Consider the following 16,565-nt stretch of genomic DNA (forward strand, 5'->3'; position numbering starts at 1 on the left):
GACGCGGCCGGGGAGCGAACCCCGGACCTTCCGCTCTCCGGGCGGACGCTCTACCACTAGACCACGGAGGCGGTCCCTGCTCTACCGGAAGCACGCGCCACACAATTCTTTTATAAAACGTATGCCCTTGTTTGTTGCTTAACGCCACACCAGGCAATAAGGAAGATATGTAAAACAATTGATTCTGGACCAGGCAATCAGTAATCAGTAACATGAGCAAATGATCCATGTCGCCATGCCACGCTGTGAACCAAGTTTCCAAACATGACCACCCGATCCATTAAATTATCGCGCCATTGAGTAATGAGGGATGAGATCTCCATGTAAAGGTCTTGTGCGCAATGGCATTGCGCATCATGTTTTCAAGCGAAGTGTCTTATTTCATATATTCCATGGAATGTCTACCATACCATTTGTGGAATTACTTGACCACAGCAAGTACAGCAACTTTTTAATACAGCAAGCAAAAGTTCAGGTACCCAATTTCAACACATAGGCGAAATTTATGAGCAGCAAATTCTCAAAAAGGCGCGTAAGACTCTAAAGGACAGCAGTCGTATACTCCATTCCGAATACCTTCCGGTCGCCGACTGCGCATGCCGATACGGGAAACAAACAGGACCTGGAAATAATTCATACCAGCCAGTATTAGTCTTTTAAATGTATGTCTGTTTAATACTTTTTAACAGTTCGCTGTACACAAATCTTATCCTGTCATTATCCCTTTTATTAAAGTTTACTATTGCTGTGATATAAATATATATACTTCAAAATACCATTCCTTGTCGTCACTGTGATTGTGTTCACTTTTCTAGTGTTCCATTTTCTACATGTTTTTACTCGTGGTTGTATAATTAATATATAAGTAAGTGTCTTATTATGTACATATTTTAATATTATATATTTTCTTTTCTTTTCATATTTTAGTTCTTATCAACTGTGCAATATGAATTTCCCTTGGGATTATAAAGTTTTATCTTATCTCTAATCTTATTTAGTTGAAAGTAAAATGTGTCTTTTGAATAAGTAATATGAACATGTGGTTAAAGGCGTTCGCTCGTCACGCCGAAGACCGAGTTTCGATTCCCGACATGGGTACAATGTTTGAAGCCCATTTCTGGTGTCCCCCGCCGTGATATTGCTTGATTACTGCTCACTCTAAGCATCTGGGCCAAGTAGACACATTAAGCTCGAGCTATATTGTCTCGACATCGAAACCATCCCTCTTGTCATTCATAGGTTGCTATTATTTTGCATTTCTATGCATAGCTGGAGATAGGACACTGAATATGGTTTTTCAGTTGTTGTTTTTATTCCCAACTCTGGGGGATCATTGGCGAAGGAAATTGCATGTAATCTAAATATATGACACTGAGGTTGAACTTCATGGCAATGTGATTCCTGTAACTTAACTAGTCACAACATCCGATTCGTATGCAAACAGAATCAGTTCAACAAGGAGAGGGCACAACATTAGCACCCATGGGAATACTTACTATTTGTGATAACCGTTCTGGAAAACAAACGCACTGTTTATTAGCGAATGTAATACCTCTTTCAATTTATCCTGAGAGATAGTAGTGTAAAGGGTTGAAAAATCAAAAGTTTGTAAACGTTTTTTCCTGATCTGAGATTGTAACTTCAAGTAAATCTTTTAAATGTTTCACGATCACATCCACTCAACCTGTTTCATATATTCTCGGACAGTATTTGATTCGTATTATACTTTTTATTTAAAGAGGAAGATGCCTTATTATTTATTGTTTCTTCTATTACAAAATCCGATGCGTTTAGTTTTTCATTGTAGAAGGGAATAAACTGACACTGTTCATTTTAGAGGTTTGCAATTAATATGTGGTGTGTTCTTAAGATGTTATAGATTACAAATCATGACAAATATATACAAAAGTCTTCCAAAGTAGGTTTTCCTGTATCAATTGCTGTTTTCTTTTGTAAGAATCAACTTTAATTGGGATCACAATGTTTCCATCTGATATAGGGTGTTGTTGGTCGGTGAATTCCGATAGTGTGGCTCATGTACCTTCAACCACTCCTTCGTGGTCGTCTGATAGTTTCACTTATCGCGACCACGAGGGACACGGGAGACCCAGTCGTCCAAGGCACCACAGTTCGCTGTGCAACATTGAATCCCTTAGCATCATGGGTTCAAGTCCTGAAAATTTTCTAAGTTTGTCAGCACCATAAACATGCTTGTGGGTTTCACCAACGTGATGAACTTTTAAGACCTGCATTTCGTATGATATCCACCTTGTACACCGTTATATAACTGAAATTCGGTGTTGTTAAAACCAACTCACGCACTCACTTACTATAGAGTTTATTCGCGAAAAACATGTATGGGATTATTTCGTCACTCCAGGGCTACTCAGCATCCTAAAGATAATGCCAATGAAGCTTCTCCGGACGAAAATGGAACCCGGTTGCATATTGTCTCTGAGAAGACTGCTGTGGAATCCAGGACTGAAGATGCGGTCAAAACTAGATCCACCATTACCAGAAAGACATCTGAACTGAAGTCACGACGACAAGATGGCAGACATGCAGGGAGACCAGGATCCAGTCATCGACACAGAGATCACCCAAGGCCTCATGGGAAGACATCAGCAACTGATGAAGTAATACGTGGTAATGTGACAGTGGAATGTCCGTCTACAGCCAAAATTGTCCGGATCTTCACAAGCAGCACATTTACAGGTACCTTACAGCTTTTCAACTCAATGTCTATGTAAATAGATATTCCTTAAAAATGATGAACGAGCCAACGAATTTACCGACTATCAGTATTTGTATTGAATGTCCAGCTGCGCATGTGATTTTTTACTTAAAATACAACATTAATGTAAAAAAATACTGCGTAATCAGAATGAAAATAGAGACTGAAAGTTAAAATAAGTCAATAAAGAAATGAAATAATCACAAAACAAGAAGGCTGCACGGAAAAATCATGCAGTGCATTCTTACTACATGAGAATCTCTAACTTCGTTCTTTCGCTATCAGTGCTGCATGTGCCCGTTTATTCGCACTTCACGTGCATTATGTGCGATTTGATCGTTGTTGCCAATACATTCATAATGCACGTGCTTGGAATTAATGCATGAGCTTAAAATTTGCATTGCAGACGGTAGATCAGTAAACTCTCAAATCGTTACAGATAATCGACAGTTGATACAATAGAGTGACTTCATGGCTATATTTTAAATTCTCTGGCGTAGTATGTTTCTTACACTATAGCTGTTGTGACATGTGTGAGTAAAGTATATTCTCATTAATGCCCCTGTGTATCTTCTTCTTCCTGTGTAGACACCTGGCACGAGCGGAACGCCCTGATGGAGAGTGCGTACCCCGCCCTGAAAGAGGTGTGTCAGCAGCAGGGGTATGAGTTCCAGGTGGTGGACATGAGATGGGGGGTCAGGGATGACGCCACGGACGACCACATGGGGACAGAACTTTGTCTGAGAGAAATTGATCTCTGCAAGAAATTGTCTACCGGGCCTAGTTTTGTTGTAAGTGATCAAGCTTCTGATTGGGTAGTTTGCATTGTTTGCAGAATACGTTCTTCTCAAGTGAATTCATGTTCAACTAACTTCCTATGCAATGATATGTAGATGCCATCCTTATGTATTACCTAGTCAGTTTAGCAGGAGTAGAGCGAACAGTCAGTTTGTTCATGGAATGTTTCTTTTATTAACAAGATATCAATGCCGGTCTTTCACAGTCGTTTAAATCTCTTTATTATAATTACTATTTCTTATATTTCCTTTTCCAGACATTTTTAAGTCACAAGTATGGTTACCGAGACTTTCCAAGCAGAATCGAAGCAACTGAATTTGACAAACTGTTTGCTGCTGTGGAAGAGGAAGAAGCATTAACGCTTCTTAAAACGTATGTGCATACCCATCGGAAATATAGCTCATGAGGTGAAATAGGGTTTAAGGTCACGTTCAAGAATATGGCACTTATATAGTGGCGTGCATGCACCGGTGTGTGTGTGTGCATGTGTGGCTGCTTGTACTACTCGACTAATGTTGGTTTTATAGTGCTAGCCCTCTGGGATACAATGCTGCAGTTTAACATGAATTACCCCACTCAGACACAGTGCACTGTATACTGTGCCGTTAGCCACAAATCTTTCCGGATATTCCTTCTATCCATAAGATCACGGAGGCGGCCTCACGAGAAAATATTAACACAAACATTTCAAAACAGACGTTGAACACCTCAATTTGCTCATACATCGGGATATTACGCGAATTATATTTCCACTTTTGTAAAGGAAATATGTAAAGGAAATGTGATGATTTTCAAAAATCGCAATATTAATTTGTGTAATTAGGATATGCATCAAGTTCCTGTTTCTTCATTTGTTTTATAAGATATGGTAATGCCGTGTTATCGACCTTTTATTTTATTTAGTTGCCTGTCGTTCAAATTATATACCAAGAATGTATCTGGTTTAATGATATTTGTAATGAATAATTGAGCAGTATAAACATTCCTATCTGTACTTAACATCAGCTGGTTCAAGAGAGATGACAATGCCGTGCCCCAGACCTATTTTCTTCAACCAATCAGCTCCATTCTACCAGACTTCCGAAATGAGAATGAGGACAAACGGAAGTATGCGAAAACAGCTTGGTATGATCAGAATGCAATCATGCAGAAAGCCATTGTGAAAGCAGCAAATGAGACACTTGATCCAAAGGCAGCACATCGCTACGTCATGTCTGGTATGCAACACTGAGTTGAACTCTTTATGGCTTTTGTCTTGATAATGATTGTTACAGTGAAGCAATGCTATTGATGATACATTTGATACATCCAGGTCTTACTTAGATTGGCCTTGTGTTGATTACAGTGACAGAGGCAGAAATCACACGAGGGATAGTGGAGTCTGAAGATAAGTCGTCCAGCTGTTTGTGGTTTCACCGAATAATTGATGCCATAGATAAACAGGAACCAGGCTACATTCTAAGCAGATATAAAGGTAGAACATTGATGGCAAACTGTCAATTTGTTACTTGTGATAAAATATTGTCAATTTACAAAACAACCGTTTGCTACAAAGAACAAAATCAATAGCTCAGTATTTACCAGTGTTATTAAAGAATATTCAACAACAATTCTTGTTTAATATCCACAACATCTGACACATGTTATATACTATAATGCAACAATAATTATATAAGGAATTTGTTCCCACGAAGGTGGTTTCGCCCTTGTTATGAAACTACAATGTCAAGATAATTACACAGTCAACATTTGTGTAAAATAGGGTCATCATAAGAACATTATGTGATATATGACAATTGTCATTATTATAGAATGCCTTGGACCTGAGGAGAGACTCAACGAATCTCAGGATCTCTTGGCTGATCTACGGGACAAAAGACTTCCGATCTTGTTGCCATCTGAGAATCACAAAACATACAACATCGAGTGGACACACAATGGTGAGTATTGTGCTCAGTTATTATGTATATTGAATTGGAGGAAAGTTATTTGAATATTGTGGGAAGACACACACATATATATTTCTTTATTTATTGTCAAAAGGGGTGGATCCCACAATGAGTGAAAGCCACGAGGCCTACATCAAACAGCTGTGTCATGATTTCACGGAGGAGATTTCAAAGAAAGTGATGCAAGCCATTGAGGATAGGAAGAGAACAGACTTGGCCAACCCCTTGTATGGAGAGATTGTCGAACATACAGTCTTCTGTCAGGCGAAATGCAAAGCTTTTCATGGACGACAGGAAACGCTAGACGTAAGCTACGTTGCTTTATTCGTTTTTTATTTCCTTGCAACAAAACATTGTGGTGATAAGCTATCACGATGATGATGGCAATGTGAATCTGCAATACACCAATTTTTAAACTATTAAATGTTCAAGGGATTGTCACTTTTACGTCGTACCTTTCTTTCAGTCACCGACATCTATGCATCCCTATTTCAACACATCTGTCTTTAATTTTAGCTAATAACGCAATATCTTCAAGGGACTTCTAGAACTCCTTACATTGTGCACGGACCTTCAGGCTCTGGGAAGACATCCATTGTTGCCATGGCAGCGACATTAGCCTTACAAAGCTTCAACAGCAAGGCTGGAGTGGTCATAAGGTATAATAACTTCTTTCAACTGAGGATAATTAAGGCAACACCTTGTATTGGCATATATTATTTCTGTCATTTGAGAACATTCCTTGTATTTATGAACCAGAAATTGTTACCTTTAAAGGACAAGTAAAGTGAAAATAATGATTGCAATTTTGTTGCAAATATCAATTTTCTTAGATACATAAAGTCAGTTGAGGCAAATTTCACAGACTGCGCAGGAACACGTTTTAACACCCAGTGGCGGATTGTTCACCAAGGTTTCCGTTCTTCAAATTAAAATTTGGCCAAGCTTTTGTGATTAAATAAGCCCTAAAGTAATAAAATCTGCATAGTTGCTATGTTGAGTTTACTTGCTCTTTAATGTGCCCTTTGATTTTTTATGCTTGAATAATTGTGCCTTGGCACGGAAAAACTTTAAATGAACTTGTTTTTACTTGAACATAAAAATCAGAATTGTTACTTCTGTTTATCTTCCAACTCATCAGGTTCATTGGAACTACTCCAGACAGCTCAACCATTGGTGCATTGTTGTCGAGTGTGACGTCACAGATATGGAGGATTTATGGTGAAGACATTGACCAGGAGCTGCCTGCTGTAAGAATCGATGTCTCCTCTCCATAGTGTAGCCAAGTTGTTTCAGATTTGTTTCTCTTCTTGATAGTGTAGCCAAGGTGTTACATATTTGAATCTTCCAAGTGTGCCATAGTGGGTAGATATGTTTATCATATAATAGATAGTGTTATCCTTGCGACAAACCAATTTGATGAAGTTTGCATCACAATTTGATAACCATGTAAATACCTTTTATAGGCTCCATACATGTAAATCTATTGCAGTCTATTTGACGTTTCCTGATGTGCGAGTGTTTGCTTATAAAGGAACATTACCTCAAATAATATGGCACTCAAGCGTCGTATTACTACAATGTTTCAAAAGTTATTTAAGTGAATGAAAATATGTCTTACACTTTGATTTTTTTAAGAATGCCGTATTAGGAAAAGATTACTCCTCTCTTGTGTGGGTGTGTCACGTCTTTAAAGTGTAGTCTAGTGGATAAATGTGTCTTCTTCATAGGGTAGTGTAGTGAGTAAAGACGTGTCTCTTCTTCATAGGGTAGTGTAGTTAGTAAAGATGTGTCTCTTCTTCAAAGTGTAGTATTGTGGTAAAGATGTGTCTCTCCCTCATTGGGTAGCCTAGTTTGTAAGTATGTGTCTCTTTTTCATAGGGTAGTGTAGTTAGTAAAGACGTGTCTCTTCTTCATAAAGTAGTGTAGTTAGTAAAGACGTGTCTCTTCTTCATAGGGTAGTGTAGTTAGTAAAGATGTGTCTCTTCTTCAAAGTGTAGTATTGTGGTAAAGAGGTGTCTCTTCCTCATTGGGTAGCCTAGTTTGTAAGTATGTGTCTCTTCTTCAAAGAGTAGTATTGTGGTAAAGCTGTGTCGCTTGTTCATGGGGTAGTGTAATTGCTAAACATATGTCTCTTCTTTATAGGGTAATGTGGTGAGTGAGTGTCTCTTCTTCAAAGTGTAGTCGAGTGGATAAGGAGTGATATTTCACTGCAGTGAACATAACACTTCATAATTGTACTTTTGTTTACGTTCTTTAACATTTTGCTAACATGAAACTACCTTTTAAGTCGCAAATGCATCGGGTGGTGAACCATTCCTTTTGTGCTAGGTAGGGATATTTTACATTTCAAGGTTTTACATTTGTAATGAAATAATTTAATTTTCCGGTAGACAACTCCATGTGTCTCGTGAAATATCACATGAAATATCATCTATGTATCTACTTCAAAGCATTGTCTTTTTCCTAAGTATTGTTGAAATATCTGCAATTGAGAATAAAGTACAATATGAAGTAGTTTTGCTAGCGAATACACCTTTTATAAAGACACACAATTTGTTGGTATATCACAGTAATCCATATATGTGCAGCAAACGTTGAAAGCCGTAACACAAATTAATTTTATTCAACCTTCGACTTATTTTCTGTTCTTTTCTATTCAAGGATATAAAGGAACTGGCAAAAATATTCCACAAGGCTCTTAATATGGCCACCAGAGACGAGCCTTTGTTTCTTCTACTTGACTCACTTGATCAGTTTGACCCATCTGGGGGCGCTCGGCAGCTGTTCTGGCTTCCTAAACAACTCCCTGACAATGTTAAGATGATCTTGTCCACATTACCGGAACCGCAGTATGAGACCTTTCCTCGATTACAGGTAAATATATTCCGTTTGAAAGAGGAATTATAGAGTAAATATCAACACCAAACACCTGCTTTAAGATATATGTGGTACAGTTTGCATTCCTCATATTCTCTTTCAGGAAATGTATTCCGAAAATTTCCTGGAAGTTCCGCAACTTGCAGACAAAGACGTCGAGGGCATACTAACCAAATGGTTAAATGTAAGTCGTCGTGATCTGACTGAACAACAGAGGCAAGTCGTCCTTGGGGCTTTCCAGAAGTGTCCACTCCCTTTGTTCCTGAAACTGTCATTTGATGAGGCATGTCGTTGGTCGTCCTTTGCATCCCTGTCGGAGACAACTCTCCACACATCTATTCGAGGAAGTATCAATGCCCTGTTTTCCAGAGTTGAGGGACTACATGGGAAAATCTTGGTGTCAAGAGCTCTCGCCTATCTCACATTGAGTAAGTACCTTGCGTTAGTTCGTGTCACATTCTGGTGCAGGGTTGTGTCACATGGTTGTGGTGGCTTCTGATTGTGGGTTCTCAAACCACGTTCGACCTGATTTTGAATCTTTGTATGTGAGCACCATACCCGAGCTTTTAGATACCACTCCACTTCTACATCTTGATCTAAATTCACAAAGATGGCACACTGTGGTCATTTCATAAATGATGTTATTCTCGTTTGAAAAAGATATTTTCATGTTCTACTTTACGATTTTATATATGTCAGCATTTATAAAAGCTTGATTAATGAGGTAAATCACATAAACATTATTGGGTTGAGATAGAAAGATTCATTTTGAACTCATATATGACTTGTTGTTATTATTTCTTTTTCAGGTAAAACAGGCCTGACGGAGAGTGAGTTGGAGGACATCCTGTCATGTGACGATGACGTACTCAATGACGTGTACATGTACTGGACCCCCCCTGTCAGGCGACTTCCGCCTCTTCTCCTGGTCAGGCTGAAGGCAGACCTGGGTCAGTACTTGGTGGACAGAGGCGCGGATGGCGTGAGGGTCTTCTTCTGGTATCACAGACAGTTCATAGAGGCTGCCACAGACAGATATTGCTCTGATCCTCAATTGAACCAAGTATTGCATGGAGCTTTAGCTGATTTCTTTGCTGGAACTTGGGCAAATGGTGAGTGTTTGGACATTTTTGATACATACCTCGTATATTTGTCTTCCCCGTTGTGACATTAAATTCTGACACCTACATCAAATAATATCAAATCAAAATATTAGTTAATAAATAATATATCATATGTTAACTAATATTTTTAGTTAACTGAGATAAATAGATGTCGAGATACCTTTCTATGTCTATGTGTATATGTCTGTTTCTGGAGTCATCACTGATTTTCAGTAATCAATTATATGATTTTCACTAATATTTTGCCTTTTACACCAAATGGTATCTGTTTCAAACAGACTGATTATTCTCTGGAGGTGGCCTTTATATTTATGTTGGTAATGTTAAATCTCAGGTAGAGCAAAAGCATACTTGGACAAGAAGGGTAACACAGAAACTGCTGACCGAAGGGCTGCAACACAGCCTGACAAATTCAAGACTGGTTACAATTTGAGAAAACTGAACAACCTGCCTTACCAGCGGACAGAAGCAAAGCAGCTGGGTCAGCTAAAGCAAGAGTGTTTGTTGAACTTTGCTTTCCTCCTGTCAAAACTAAAAGCATCGGGTTTAAGGTAAGAAGAATGACACTCAAAAGTGAGATTAACTCGCGTTAATCGTCGTGTGCAAGATTATTTCACTTATATACTGTGCTTGGCTATGTTATACTTTCTGTGTGGCTGAAATATTGCCGATGTGACGTAAAACCCTAACTCGGTCACTCATTCTGTGTTAAGTACAAATTCTAGTATCCCATCGAGCCCACGCATTGAGAGTGAGGAACCTTATCGTCAATACACACAAAAACACTGAGTAAGTGAGTATGGTTACACACTGCATTTCGCAATATTCCATCAATATCATCGCATACAACACCAGAAATGGGCTTCACATATTGTAACAATGTGACGAGCAAACGCTTTAACCTAGGCTACCCTCTGCCGACCCCTCAGTCACCAAGGTTTCTACAACAAAATGAAGACTGACAACTGGTCGTCTGGATCATGAACTTTGTGTATCCCTCCTTAATTCGTTTGTACTGGTCAGGACTTGTGCTAGGTTTAAATGTGGATATCTCACTTAAACACAATAATCTTTCTCCAAGCCAGTTAGTCCTTGTTTTATCCCTTTAATCCCAAGTACCTCTCGGGTTAACTAATACCCATCTTAAAAGTATTTTGGTTTGTACACATATGGGCTAGCAACTCTATCCACAACACCATGGAGGTAGATGCTACACTCAAAGACACCAGAAACACGAGCTAATCCATAAATAAGCACTCATCAGTTGAAATATTAAAAATTGATGCGTAGTGTAAAAATGTCAGTATCATTTTGAAATCCCAGCATCATATCTCCATGAATCTAGGCCCATCCTTGAGGACTTCATTGCGGCCAGAAATGTGTACCCAAGTGACCATGAACTAAAGACTGTGGGAGAGAGTCTTCAGTTGTCCCAAGATGCTCTAGTATCCTATCCTAACGAGCTCCCGTCTCAGCTGCTGGGCAGGATCAAACAATGGGATGGCCTGGAGGATCTCCGAGCTGGTTGTAAGAATGCACCAAACTACTTCCTTGAGCCTGACAGACCCGTCCTCACAGAACCTGGTGGACAGCTGGTGAACTGTCTTGCCGGGCACAAAAATGAAGTGTATGGAATTGATATGACCAATGACTCAAGCTTTATTGTGACATGTAAGTACATTTAGTAATTTATGTCATATCAAAAAGCCATAAAATCCGTTTGATTTACAAAGACTGATGGTATACATCCTGATAAACTGATGTCAAAAAGAAACTTTACACCATTTTTGAGTTACTAAATAAACATAAACGTGTGTAGAAAATCAATATGTAAATAATTCATTAGAGAATTTTATGACCATCAGGTACAGAGAAATTAATTTCATTCAATGATAAACGTCCGGTCTGACTAAGGTACAAAGACACGTGGGGTCAAAAAGTACAAAATTCACTATACGACAGTTGTGAGATAAAGCTTTTAAAAGCAGTGAATGTCTAATGTCTAATTAATAACGTGTGTGTCTACCTTGGGCATAAATACGCGCCATGATGACGTTAGACGACGGGATTCTCTGCCATTCGTCAATCAGAAATTGTTCCAACTCCTGGAAGTGGTTGGTGCAACGGTTCGTGTTCTCAACTGTCGGTCAAGATGGTCCCATATGGGTTCAATCGGATTCATGTCTGGGGAACATGCGGGCTAGGGTAAGACATGAATATTGACGTTGTTCAGAAAGTTGGTTGTTAGCCTTGCAGTATGCGGCATAGCTTTATCATGCTGAAAAAGAACACCACGTGGTTGTTGTTGAATAAATGGCTGCACTACTGGTTGCAGAGCTTCGTCCCTATATCGCTGAGCAGTCAGGTTTCCTCGAATAACAACCAGCCTCGTTGTCAGATCACCGCAGATACTAGCCCAGATCATAACGCTACCGCCTCCATATGCTCAAACTTGCTGGACACAATTTGGCGATAAACGTTCACCCTGTCGTCTGTATACACCGATTTCTTAAATGCGTTACCCCTGATGTGACGGTCTTCAGCGGGCGTAGTCCCGGGTGGTCGACCGCTTCGTGGCCTGTCCGATGTCAGACCAGTCTGTCGTAAACGTTGCGTTAAATTGCTAACGGTAACACGGGAACAGCAGATACTTCTGGCAATGTCGGCGTTGGAGGCGCCTTGATGAGACATTTTGATGGCCCCCTCTCTCTCCATGCTTGATAAACGGGGCATAATTGTGTGTGTGTTTTGTTGCTGTGTCTGTATAGGAGTCGCGTAGGCCGTTTTATACAGACAGTTTGCACGTGCATTCCGTGTTACATCACCAAACCTCATTTCTGGCAAATTCACGTTTATTTCACAAATTTAGAATAAAAATCTACCGAATACGTTTGGATTGGCAGTAGGGATATGTTGAAGTAACATATCATGACACATTTTTAGTTAATAAAAAATATAAACCATTTCAAGTTTCTGTTGGTATTAGTTTACATAATGGTTTCAGTGCCCTTTATCTTCTAATTCCCAGGTGCCTATGACAGGTCGGTGAAAGTCTGGGATGTTGCCAGTGGAAAACTGGTTCGGTCAATGGATGACGTGGGGGAAGAACCGGAGAAGGTCCTACTATGCTGTGATGACTCTGTAATAATTGTTCACCCAGATGAACATATACTTTGTTATGACTTCAAAACAGGTGCCCTGCTGTACGACATACACACAGAAGAAGGAGGACTTCTGTTCTGTGTGGGAGGAAAGGGGAACAGTATCATTGGAACCTTTCACGAAAAGTCAGTGTCACTTTATGCTGCCGACGCGGGGACACTCCTAGAAACTGTGGTGTGTACTCTGCTTGAAGATGACCAGGAACTGACAACCAGCTCTCTCTGCGCTGGTAGGTATCTCTGAACTAAAGATTTTAACATTCCGGCTCTTAGGATATTTTCGGCCCGTGAAGATCCGGGGTAGAATAGGTCTTCAGCAACCCATGCTTGCCGTAAAAGGCGACTATGCTTGTCGTAAGAGGCGACGTACGGGAACGGGTGGTCAAGCTCGCTGACTTGGTTGATGCATGTCATCGATCCCAATTGCGTGGATCGATGCTTATGTTGTCAATCACTGGATTGTCTGGTCCAGACTCAATTACTTACAGACCGCCGTCTAATAGCTGGAATATTGCTGAGTGCGGCGATAAAAAACAAACAAACAAACAAACAAACTTAGGATAATTTCTGTCACATGAAAAGGCACATCTCTACCACGACATAAGCACACAAAACACACAAATATTAATCATTAATATAATGTAACAATGATCAGATACTCAGTATATTGAAAGGGAGAATGATCATATAAGTAGCAACCACTCTACCAGAAGGTCGTTACGTATTTCCACAGACCAAACGTTTGCGCATAACAGCAATGAATAGCCGACCAGTCTTTGTTTTAGTAATTATAGTGTTAGTTGTATGGGTGAAAGCTCGAAGATGATGATGTATGAAAGGATAGAGTCTCGAAAACTGATTCTGAAATCCATTGCCTTTAGCAACTTCTACTTCCACAACTTATATCATAAAATATATTATTTTTGTATGTATTGGTGTGTGTGGTATGTATTGGTGTGTGTTGTGTGTATTGGTGTGTATTGGTGTGTGTGGTGTGCTTGCGTGCGTGCGTGCGTGCGTGCGTGCGTGTAGAAATTGTTGTATGTTTATTTGTAATGATTGCCTGCCGAAGCAAATAACTGAAACACTCGTTAAATATCGGGTGCAGTGGTGGCCAGATTGTAACAGGAAGTGTGCTTTAGAGTTAATCCCCTTGTTAAAGAATGTGTTTTTCTTTTTACCCCAGGAAGCCCACGGTATATGGCAGTAACAGATAGTGACCAGCACTGGGTATATATTCTTGATATAGAGACATCACAATTCATTCGAAAGAAAAAGATCTTCGAGAAAGATGAAGATGGTAATGATGAACAGTACACAATAGAAGCTCTTGTTCTTTCTCTTAGCGGGCACCGACTCTACCTTTCAGAAATGTATAAAAACGACCTTCAAGTATACATCACAGATACAATGGAGCTGGAATGTGTCTATCCAGGTAGGTATATGTTCACTGTGCTATTTTGCATACTGAGCAGAAGAGTAGCCTTGTTTGTTTTGTTTGTTGTTTAACGCCGCACTCAGCAATATTCCAGGTATAAATAATCTGGATAAGACAAGAAAATGATTGGCATCATGAGCATCTATCCACGCAGTTGGGATACGATGACATGCATCAACCAAGTCAGCGAGCCTGACCACCCGATACCGTTAGTCCTTTTACGACAAGCACGGCTTGCTGAAGACCTATTCTACCCCGGATCTTCTTGGGTCAGCCTTGTCTGTCTGTCTGTCAATCAAAATCCTTTACCAACTCACTAATTGAAATAAATCCACAGGCTAAAGTTTGCCATGGAAGAACAGTATTATCAACCACTCGTCCTCAAACGTTACCATGTCAAAACATCTTCTGTCACACATACAGGATAAAATTGTGAATAGTAATTTGAAGGAAATGACTTCCGTTGCAAAAGTAAATTACTATTGTACGTGTACATGAGTGTTCTATCCCCAGTATTCGAATTTCGATCGTTTTCCAACTGTATTCTGACAGGTAACGACAGAGACGTGTCTGAGAAGTTCAAAATTACAAAAGATGGAAAAACGCTCTACTTTCCCAACGGTGACCACGGTGTTTTATGGGACTTACACACTGGACAAAGGTCTACGGTTCTTCAACAAGGACTAAGTAAGGTTTCATTTATGTTTCTACACATTTTACTGATGACCGAAATATGTTGAGAACTGTTTCCAGTGAACCTCACGACAAAACAAACACACCATTTCCTGTGTTCCCTTTACAACTTGATGGGGTGTGTCTCGTACAAAAGTAAAGTGAGGTGAAATTAAGTTTAACGTCGCGTCCAAGATTATTGCACCTTTATAGCGACGTACATGCACGTGTGTGTGTGTGTGTGTGTGTGTGTGTGTGTGTGTGTGTGTGTGTGTGTGTGTGTGTGTGTGTGTGTGTGTTTGTGTGTGTGTGTGTGTGTGTGTGTGTGTGTGTGTGTGTGTGTGTGTGTGTGTACTAGTCCGGACTGATGCCGATTGATAGTACTAGCACACTGAGATACCATGCCGCAGTTTAACGTGAATACCCCACTCAGACAAAGTATTCTGACTCCGAGCCGACCAGTCTTTCTTTTAGTCACTTAATGCCGAGCGCCAGACAGGGTAACAACAAGTACCATCTTTTTACGTCTTTTGGTATGACGCAGCCGGGAATCGATCCCGGACCTTCCGCTCTTCGGGCGGACGCTCTACATCTAGACCAAGGAGGCGGTCCAAACTTCATAGAATTTACATAATGCACATTAATTTAACTTCGCTACTCTCGACTTAGATCTTCTTATAACACAGGAACCTGGTTCATATTCAAAGTGCCTCCCTCATAATCATTTGAAAGTGGTGAATGTCATTTGAGTTTAGATATCCACTAATATTTGTTGTGTCTTCGATAAAAACATTTTTTTTCAAACGATCTATGAAACAGGCTGCAGAGTATGATAAGTCGTTTAATCGTCACCAGGCATGACCGATGTGGTGATGAAGGACATGACAACAGCTGCGTCCTACAGCGATGACAAGGTGGTTCGAATCTGGGATTTAACCAGGGAGGCAAAGTCTCACAGTGACGGGCAAGAAAGCGTGGAAGACATTGTAGACTCAAGGTTCCTTGTGGGCGATGATGAAGCTGATACTGGGAAAGAGCACACAGATGCAAAGGAGGAGGAAAGGGAAGCAAAGCCCATTGAAATCAAGTATGGCCATGAAACACATTACTTCCTTGTCAGGCTAGCAGGTCGAGACATGCTCTCTAAGCATTTCTGGGGAAGAACTGACTTGTTTTACTTGAAACCAACTTGAATTTTGTTTATTGATAATATAGTGTGTATACCGTTGTCATATGTGTTCTAGCCAATTATTGAAGGAAATACATTGTTGACGTACATGTACATGTCTTTGGATCGTACGTCCAGCATGAAAAATGAAACCCATCGAATGCATGTAATTGCCTTTCAATCTTCAAAAGTACGACATATGTAGCTATATGTCGATTTTACACACTAAAACTATTAATAGGGTTGCGTACGAGTCGACAATGTATAGAAAAACGACAGTAAGCAGCAACCTTCTGACGGAAACCGTGTGAAATTGTTGTATTTTTAAGGCGTTTGATGACCCTTCCAAACCCACGCTATGTTCTGCTGAAAGCCAGTCGATCCCCGACGAAATACCTCCAAGTTTACGATCTGCCACTTAAGAAGGTAGTCAGACACATCAAAGTGGTGAGTACACCAATATCCATAATTTCATTTTTATCGTGAGGGGAATTTTGGATAAGGGAATAAAGGAACGAGTGACCTTCTTTTCCAAAACATATTAGAATGACTTTTGTTATTTTATCACCTTTAAATTATCATTTAGCAGGTTGTTTGTGAACGTTAATGACTGAAATGAAATTCCACTGAAATTGACTGGT

The 16,565-nt window shown here is 39.9% G+C and overlaps 1 protein-coding gene across 1 annotated transcript in view; it reads left to right on the plus strand.

Annotated features, from left to right (window-relative positions):
- The window catches only part of LOC124119401 (NACHT domain- and WD repeat-containing protein 1-like), a 55,809-nt gene that overhangs the window by 30,279 nt on the left and 8,965 nt on the right, over positions 1-16,565 (plus strand). Inside the window, exons 13-20 of the mRNA XM_048401090.1 lie at positions 9,171-9,473; positions 9,820-10,036; positions 10,831-11,156; positions 12,514-12,876; positions 13,833-14,081; positions 14,637-14,771; positions 15,612-15,843; positions 16,254-16,371. Of these exons, the coding sequence (XP_048257047.1) occupies positions 9,171-9,473; positions 9,820-10,036; positions 10,831-11,156; positions 12,514-12,876; positions 13,833-14,081; positions 14,637-14,771; positions 15,612-15,843; positions 16,254-16,371 (1,943 nt within the window). The remainder of the gene's footprint in view (positions 1-9,170; positions 9,474-9,819; positions 10,037-10,830; positions 11,157-12,513; positions 12,877-13,832; positions 14,082-14,636; positions 14,772-15,611; positions 15,844-16,253; positions 16,372-16,565) is intronic.

This window comes from Haliotis rufescens, unplaced genomic scaffold, assembly GCF_023055435.1.
Source record: "Haliotis rufescens isolate VD_foot unplaced genomic scaffold, xgHalRufe1.0.p SCAF_21, whole genome shotgun sequence".
Lineage (NCBI taxonomy): Eukaryota > Metazoa > Mollusca > Gastropoda > Lepetellida > Haliotidae > Haliotis > Haliotis rufescens.